General features: G+C 36.9%; 1 protein-coding gene across 1 annotated transcript in view; it reads right to left on the bottom strand.

The window, feature by feature from the left end:
- TFG (TRK-fused gene) overlaps positions 1 to 9,225 on the bottom strand; it is a 24,917-nt gene that overhangs the window by 14,838 nt on the left and 854 nt on the right. The window contains exons 2-3 of the mRNA XM_010135365.1: positions 6,901 to 7,003; positions 4,647 to 4,855 (exon numbers count right to left, since the gene is read on the bottom strand). Coding sequence (XP_010133667.1) covers positions 4,647 to 4,830 — 184 coding nt within the window. The 5' untranslated portion in view covers positions 4,831 to 4,855; positions 6,901 to 7,003. The remainder of the gene's footprint in view (positions 1 to 4,646; positions 4,856 to 6,900; positions 7,004 to 9,225) is intronic.

The raw sequence follows: 9,225 nt of genomic DNA, 5'->3' as shown, positions 1-9,225 counted from the left end.
CGCTCTTCCCTATGACACTGTTACGAGAAGCCTCTGTGGACAGACAACGGAAACGTGTTTTTAATTACATATTATGGCCTAAAAATTGAGCTATTATTTATGCATTGGTGACAAAGTTCCAACTGAACAAAAGAAATGGTTAAATTTTCCAAAAAATGAGTATTTCCATATGAAGAGTGATAAAACACATTATAGCAAATTGAAAAAAGCACAAAATTTTAAGAACTAAATGCTCCAATTCTGGCATACCTGACTACAAGCAGTACCTCTGCAATAGAAGGTTTTCTTAGTATCGTTTTTTCTATAGTATATATTCATTAATAACAACTAACAATGCCTGTGAGTCTTCAAAGTTGTTTTCACAAACTGATGACAGGCAAAATAATTTAAGTTTTACTTAAAGAAGTGTTGTTCTTTCCAAAGGTTTGGGTTTGCCTTTTTTTTTGTATCCTATGTCCTGTTCGCATTTTCACAATCTCAAAAAACATTGGGTGATAGCAGTATCAGTCATGGATTCACTGAGAAGAGACTGGGAAGTCTTCAAGAATGCAGGCTCCAAAACTCCACGACACAACCTGCTCCACTGACACACTGCCCTCCTGGCCAAAATCCATGCTCAATCTTTCAAACTGCTATTTATGACCACCGCCATCTGGTGCTACCAAGAAGAGTTTGGATTCAACAGCCTTTGCAACTCCTACTCCGTTAATCGGAGACTGCTATTAGCTCTTCCCTCAGCACCACACTCAAGCCCAGTTCCTGCAAATGCTCCCTGTAGGCCACCTGCCCTTCATCACTGCCCACATCCTGCTGGACTCTCTCCAGCTTCTCCAAGTCTTTTTAGCCTGGGGTTCAGGGGTCAAAACTGAGCACAGACGTCGCAGTGGAGCCTCTCCAATTCCCAGAAAAGGAGGTTAATAATGTCCCTGTTTGCCATTATAATCCATAACAAGACTTACACTTTCACGTCCCAAACAAGTAACTTTATCAAAGTTAATCAATCCTTTCTCATTGGGAGTAAAGTGGGGTGGGGGTGGAGGATGTTCCTGCAACTCAAACACTTCCTCCAGCTTTTCAGTATCTTTTCCTAAATGCTGATACCAAAACCTACTGGTGTCTTAACCCTTCTATTCCATATTCTTCTGGTAACAAAATAAATTATAATTACTTCACTTGACAACACACAACATTGGCAGACCATCTTATGAAGCTTTTCTGTCAAACCAGTCAATATTCAAATTCGCTGCTTGAACACGCTGCATGTTCTAAACAGTTTACCCTGCACAGGCAAATGAAAATATATATTAATACACTCGGTTTACACAGATTAACGTCACCTAATAAAAATCCAGATCATTCCATCTTACTCTCCCTAACCTATTTCAACATTTATGTTGAAAGCATTAGGAATAATGATGATAGCTGCTGTCTTAAATTGCCAGCAGAAAAAAAGGTTGAAGAGCACCAAGTACACAATCTTTTCAGATGCGTAAAGTCAGTTCTATGATTTCTATCGACAGCCATCAAGCTGTCCATTGCCCATGTCAAGCTCTACATTGCCCATGTAGAGCATATGCCAGCATTCACAATGTATGTGTCTATGTCAAGCCATACAAAACTCTGACAATTTAAGTATATTAATCAAGGAAACTTTTCATTTTAAGGAATATCAATAAAACTTACTAACTGTTATCACAATATAGATAGGAATATACAATGCACCAAAAAGTAAAACAGACTTCCCTTTATTTTTCTTTACTAATCTTGTTATTTCAAGACCTTAGCTTTCTCATTTTCACAAGGAACATAGCTTTCACTGCCTACAATTTCCCATGTACCCTAAATATTCCTTGCTACACCAACTACATATTTTTTAATCTTTGGTATAAGCTAATGACTCCCTTAACTTACGAATGGATTAGAAATTAGCATTAATTCTTCATGATGATGCATTCAAATTTTTATGACATTAGAAATCTGTCCTTGGCCCTGACAACTATGCTTCCTCATCTGATAGTTTTATCTACCCTCATCTTTCTTTTCTTCCTATTCCTTTTTGGAAGAAAAGAAAAAACCAAAAACCCACACCAAAAATGAGGTTTTCCTTCACTTTGGTAAATTCAAAGGTACAGACAATATTGATTAGGACGCCGACTTGATTACATGCAGTATGAGTGAATAACTCACTACTGGCTCTGACACAAAGACATCAACTTCCAACTGCAAGGTAGTAACAAACAAGAATGAAAAGACTAATCTGACATTAGGCACTCTAGATTTAAATTCAAGCCTAACTTAAAAAAAAAAAGTTTCTATATTGGCTCCATAGGGGCTTCAGCATATTAACTCAATAATATGGTGCTTAAGATGCACTTCTACACTTCAATTCATACAAATCAACTGCTGGCAGTCCCCACTGGTTTGTTTGGGGTGTTTTTTGCAGACATTAGGTACTACTACAAATTCAAGAAGCTTAAGGAGGAAAAATGATTTCACACCTAGTAGATGAAATGATTTCACATCTAGTAGAGCATTTCTTTAGTTCATAAATTTGAAAGATGCCCAGCTCAAACATAAAACCTAACTCCAAATGGCAGTAATCAAATCAATACTTCTTCTCCCTTGTAATTAATAAAAGCACCACATAATCTACATATAACTTAAGAATACGCTTCTGACATCTTAGTCCACAAATTCAGAGACAGAAGGACTAGGATTTAAAATTTCCTAGCATCTTTGATTAAGCACACAAGTTTGAAAAGAACAAAACATGTTAGATTTGAGGATCATGATAGTTCGATTTAGATACAAAGCTACAATATTCTGCAGAAATTTATCAAGAAAATCCCATATCCAGGCCTGAAGATCACTAACACGTTACAGCAACAAAAAATAAAAGTCAGGAGGGGTAGAGGAAGTACGCTTCTGAATGCTCAAACAGCACATGCACGTGAATTCTGCGAAGACCCAGATCGAGGTTGTAGAAGTAGTGGAAATCTTCAGACCAACTTAAGATTTCTCTTTATACACAGATTAAGACAAGTGTTCCTCCAGGTCTGGAGAGATAAATAACAAAACAGAAATAGCTGGAAGGTATGTATTCCCATGCTTCTAATAATTGAAATAGAGTTAAAGAAGAATTGTAGCTTAGTTGAAACAAAGTCAAGAATACCACGGTCCTCATATGACGACCAAACTGAAGCCTAGTTCTTTCTTAGTTCTTAATCCCTTGCAACTTCCTCTGAGTAACAATGTTTAAATGTTATTAGTAATGATGATCAGCTAGGATAACATATACTAAAATTACACATCACAAGGGAGTAGTACATTCTGAGACAAAGAAAGCTAAAATTTCAAGTAGGAGATCTATAGGCTGTGAAAGACAACAACAAAAAAATGAAACCATAATTACAGACTCCGTCATCTTCTTCAAAAGACAGATAGAAGCATACAGGAAAACAGAGAACTATACTTACAGAACAGGTAAGGATGCAAAAAATTATACTAGAAGCTGTAACCTAATGAAAAAGCATCCATGAACCTCCTCTCACCTCTCATTCCAGAAAGAAACTGATTATGTAACAAGAGGAAAAAACAAAACCACCACATATCCACTAAGCGCACTTTCCCACTAGATATCAAGACCCAAAATATTAGCCCTTCATTGCATATTAATTTTGATGAGCATTGTCTCTCAAAAGCTTTATGAACCTGAAAAAATTATCTCAGGGTCATTCAAGATGAACTTTTATTGCCCAGATGTAGGAACAATGTTATTTGACATTTTAGGTACAGACCATGCTGAAGTTTCCTAGTGCTATTAACAAAAATTAACCTGGATGCTTCAGTAATGTAGCTCTTTTACTGTACAGCAGCATAATTATCACACAATCTTTGATCTGACTAAGCAACTTTGGATTTTATCACTTCATCCCAAGTTTCATTTTATGAATACGACCCCTGTGTCCCAAATTAAGCCACTTATCCATGCCCTACACTGACACTCAAAGAGGGAAAAACCTCCAAACCACAACTCTCTATGCTTCTCAAACAACGCCCTTTTCATTCTGTGGAAGGCCTTCTCTCCTAAGGTTGTATTCGTTTAACACTAATGATGAAGATTTTCTTCGAAATAACTGATGTCCAGACCCAAATAGCCATACAAGGGAAAGATTAATAAATATTTCAGGTTAAATTAAAAGTTTATTCTAATCTTTAATGGTGGAGGAAAATATAATCAAGAATTATTACCACATAAATCACGTTCTCAAAGTCTTATAAGGGCGTGCATTGCCATGTGTTCATTCACTCCTCCCCTTCAAATCCACTTTATCACTGACCCACAAAAAAATGGTTAAACGAGCAGACAGAAGAGAAACCTGTAGTAACATCGGTTTCCTGCAGCTGCAAAAAATGAACTTTCAAACAGCTGTTATTTCAGCAAAACTGGAGGAGATACAATAAGACAGCATAAGCACAAGACATATGGCTTCTATTGTCTGATTCAAAGGATTTCACAAGAAATCCCTTGTTTGCCAATGACTTTCAGAATTTTAAAGAGGTGAATTTCACGGTTTCTGTCCCTAGACAAATCTTATCAGACCAACAGTAGTAATTAAACCGCAATAGTAGTAATTAAACTTTACCTTCATCTTTGTATTTTATTGTGACTTCATCATTGCTCAGAAGTTTTCCTCTAAAAACCCTCTGCATCATTAGCACCAATTCATCATAGGTGATATCTTCATTATGAATAGGAATTCTCCTAATATCTTCCCCAAGCTGAGCTTTGATGATCAGCTTCCCACTTAAGTCCAGCTGCCCATTCATGGTGGATTCCTTATCACCTGCAGACCTGTTAACACAAAACATCTAAAACACTTTAGAAAAATAAACTTACAGTTATTTAAACTGATTACAGTTCTGAAGCTTTCCATCTTTGGAAAACATTACTGTTAGGAAGCTCTCCAGAGAAACTCTCTCGAACACATTCTATGATGCACTAATTTCTCAAACAACAAAGTGCACAATACATTAACTGAGCCCACAGACAAAGGAGAACTCTGTAAGATCCAACATTTCAAATTAACAATTACCACAGTTCCCAGCACTCAGTCTTTAAAAGTAAAGACTATTTTTAAAAGTCAGACAGCTTTTAAATATATGTGACATTTGGAAATTTCAGACTTAGGTGTTTTTTTGGTAAGATACCAGCTGTAAACTGTCATGGAAAAAAGCAAAAATGAACTAATATCCCCCAGGACTTGCTTTTGAGATACAAGATACTCTGTCAGTGAAACTGAAATTACAGCAAAAGCTGTCAGCCTTACAATGCTACACTGGATACATTATCACCTTATTAAATTATTCTTACTTCCCTCATAATTATGACGGCCAGCAAAGGGCTTTTTTTTATTATTATTTTAAGAAAAGACTGCCAGAACAATGTATCTTGTTTGAAAGATTATAGGTGGTAAGGTGGCTTTACTAAGGGGATCGAGCTGAATCATACATTATTTCATGAACAATCAAATGAAGAGCTAAACATTTGGTTTATTACATGCATGATCAGAACACATCGAGGGTTCCTCTCCAGAAAGGAAGTTACAAATTTTTTTCCTTTTTTGAAATTTTGACTACGATGTTTTAACCAAGATTTTAGATATTTAAAAGCTTCTCAATAGACCACACACTGGCTAATCATTGGGATCAAAGCCACAAATTTGTTACGCAGTGTACATGGTCAGAATAGTTGGTTACTATCAGTGCTTTTAGAGAGGTGGACAACCACTCCAACTTAAAACGAAGGGCAACAAAGTCATCTTGTGTCCAAGCAGCACACAGCATATATTTCAGAGTTTTATCTTTAACACTTTATAACGCATTAAAAATTATCACTTCATATCAGGCATCTCTCATTAAAAACCACAAAGGCTTTATGCTTTTTAGAAAACCAAAAACTACAGAGAAGTTACTGAGCAGAGGAATGGAAAAAAAAGAGCTAGATAACTAGCCATATGTCCCCTTCCTTCTTCACAGTTTTGGACACAGACAAAACAACAGATCTGGAATTAGAAGAAATTAAAGAAGCAGTTATCTTAACATCTGAAGTACAAATGCAGAGATCTTAAAAGTGGGTAGCTCTACGCTCCAAAATTGCCATTTCCAATGCCACATGCAGGCAAGCATGCTGTTCCTTCACTTGTGGAAAAAGAATTCTTGGTAGAAATATGCAGGTATTTTTCCCTTACCTTTAAGGATGTTATAATACAGTGCTTTATGAGAAAAATGGATTTTGCTTTAGCCAGTCTATGTTTAAAGTACTGCACTGAAAATTACTTCTCTCCTACTAGAGAAACAAGACACTCAGCTAAAAAGCCTTTAATTCATCATACCTTGATGCACCTCCACTGTTTCAATGGCAATGTTTTGCACTAGGATGATACTATCTCTAGATTACAATTCAGTTTCTAGGGGTTTTTTGGTAGTTAATATAAAAGATGCATTTCGTGCAAATCCCTTTGTTTAGCCCAGTGACATCCAAAAAAAGAGACTAGCAACTATTGAACAAAATTCATTCTCTTAATCAGACGAAACAGGAGGTAGGCAGTGAAGAGACCTGCAATTAACACAGCCAGATTGCTGCTGAGACACTATGATGAAACAGTGAAGCTTATACTATCGTGAATTTTCGCTAATGCATTATTCACTGTTTGCAACACAGAAGTCATGACTACAGAAATATCAGCTCAGTCTAATTAACACTTTAAGTTGGTTGTAAAGGGACAGGGTTTTGCAAAAGTTGTTTGTTTTTTAATTTAAAGCATTAAAAAAAAAAAAAGTGCTTCCATTCACAGGTTTTCTTTCACCTTCTTTCCAAAACCATACATTTATTATTACCTTCTCTGTCTTACCGATGCTGGATTATTGGACAGATTTCCCACCTCACTTCAAGAAAAAGTTAGGATAAGCCGCCATGCACTATCTGTCAGAAGACAGGAAGCTGCATCAGAAAAAAAACAAAAAAAATATTTATTTACAGTCACACTTCCTTAGAATTATATACTTCACATCCATCTTTTATAACCAACTAAAAAACTAACTGTTTTATGCATAATGTAACAATCAGATTTACACTTTTGAGTATGGTAGATTTTGAAACTAAAACAGATTTTTAACAAGAGTTTTTATTTCATAATAGAAGTCATCTATTTTTTCTAATTCTGTAGGAATTCCTAAAAGGAATGTGTTCCCTTCCAGGACTGTGATCTTCCCCAACAGTCTCAATATATTCATTTGTATGGCCTCCATCCTAAAACCCCAAGTTAAGTTAAAGAAAATAAACTCTGATTTAGCAATACAAAACCTTAGAAATCCATTTATTTACTTAAGGCTCAACCCTCGGTGGCATTACAGAGTGTGTCTTCAAGGAGAGACTGCACAGCATACGGACACACTACCAAGAGGAAAGGAGCAGTCCACTTTCTCACAGGAACTGCCACCGAACTGGGAAAGAAGGAAACGCAGAGAGAAATAGACAACCACTTAAAATATGATCTGCCCTCAATTCAACTTAGGATAGTACTTTTTCTTCTGGAAAGCCTATGTGATGAGCTGCATGAAGTTTACGCAGTCCACCTCTTTGTTAGAAAAATGCTTAATGTCCAGAGCTAAAAGACTCTGTTTTAGTATACAGACCAGTCCAATGGAGAACATAACTGCCCTTCTCCCTCCCACATGACAGGCGTACCCTACTCAGCACTCTTCTCCTTGTCTGTCTCTCCCTCACACATGGTTAATCTCAGACATCCATGCTTGGATTTTTAGATAATTCGCTGCTAACCAGACAGAAAAAGTAGATTCCTCTCATCCACATGAAACTGAACTTCTCATCTATCCTCTTTCAACTCAGCTGGAAGTAAACTGGAATGGACAGGCCTGAGACATACAGGACAGAAGCAGAGAGGAATCAAACCCCAGAGAATAGACAAAGCCCCTCTCTGGTTCTCAGAGGCTGCCGGCTGCTTCCCTTATCCTGGGTATGAAGTGTTCACCTTTAAAAAGGGCTGTTCTTGCTCCTAACAGGAAGAGAGTAAGATTGTTGTGACATACTAAGCAGGTGAACGGGAAGAGAACAATTTTCTGATTCCTCACTCAAGCTTTATGAAATGAGTAATGCATGAAGATGATGCCACTTTAATCCCAATCTTGCTACAGCTCTAGGCAAAATTTACCACAACAGACAAATACGAGGTACAGATAACACTGCTAAGAGTGGTTTAACTCAGAAAGTTCATTTAGCTACCACGGCATGTTGTTTAAACATTAGAGCTGGGTACTGGTTTTCCTTCTTTAGCATTACAATGTAAGCTACTTAGAAAATGACAACAATAAGACTCGAACCTCATCTTTAATTCCTAAAGATACACATTTTGCTGGACACACCTAAGCTCCTGTGGCCTTTCAACAGATTCAATGCATCATCTGTATCTTTGTGCAAGGAAAATAACTACTGTAATGTACCAACAGAACTATAATGTCCTATTTACCAACATTACTCAGAGAAATCCACTGTGTGTCTATCAATGATTATGAAAAGGTAACAGAAAAGCATTTAAATGCACTATTTTTTTGGTCCAGCTGTTCTCCATTCTGCTTGAAGATGCCCAGGTTTTAAGAGACAGATTCTAAACACTGCAACTGCTTACAACTGTTACAGAAAACTATGCGACATGTTCCAATTATTGCATTACACAGCATTCAAGCTTTTCTTCCCTCACTGTGACATAGCTGAAAGGATGACTCACTTGAGAGAGTTTTTCAGAGGAGACATCCAGAACGCACACTAATGAGCTTTTTAACAGAACCAATCAGTGTCTACTTTCTTGAGGGGGAAAAAAACCAACCAAGCAAAAATAAAAAAAGTTTTCCTGTTTAAGAGAGACTATTTTTCATAAGAATCACACTGACACCTTTCTAACCTTCCTGGTGTACCACATGCATTTTGGAGGTACAGATTTTTTCCTCCCCTCTTGACTCACTTTCTACTCACATCATGCACCAAACTAAATGGTGCACGTGGACAATGACTGTCCAATCTAAGTCAGTCACTTCAGAATTCCTCCTAAAGCCATGATGTCATAACCAAGTTAGATTTCACTACCCTTTTTGTGTTGCAGCACAGAAAAACCGCCTTGCCTAAAAAACGGGAAAAGAGGCATTCCT

This window comes from Buceros rhinoceros, unplaced genomic scaffold, assembly GCF_000710305.1.
Source record: "Buceros rhinoceros silvestris isolate BGI_N320 unplaced genomic scaffold, ASM71030v1 scaffold3514, whole genome shotgun sequence".
NCBI lineage: Eukaryota > Metazoa > Chordata > Aves > Bucerotiformes > Bucerotidae > Buceros > Buceros rhinoceros.
Note: the sequence above shows the minus strand (reverse complement) of the source record. Positions and strands in the feature narration are given on the sequence as shown.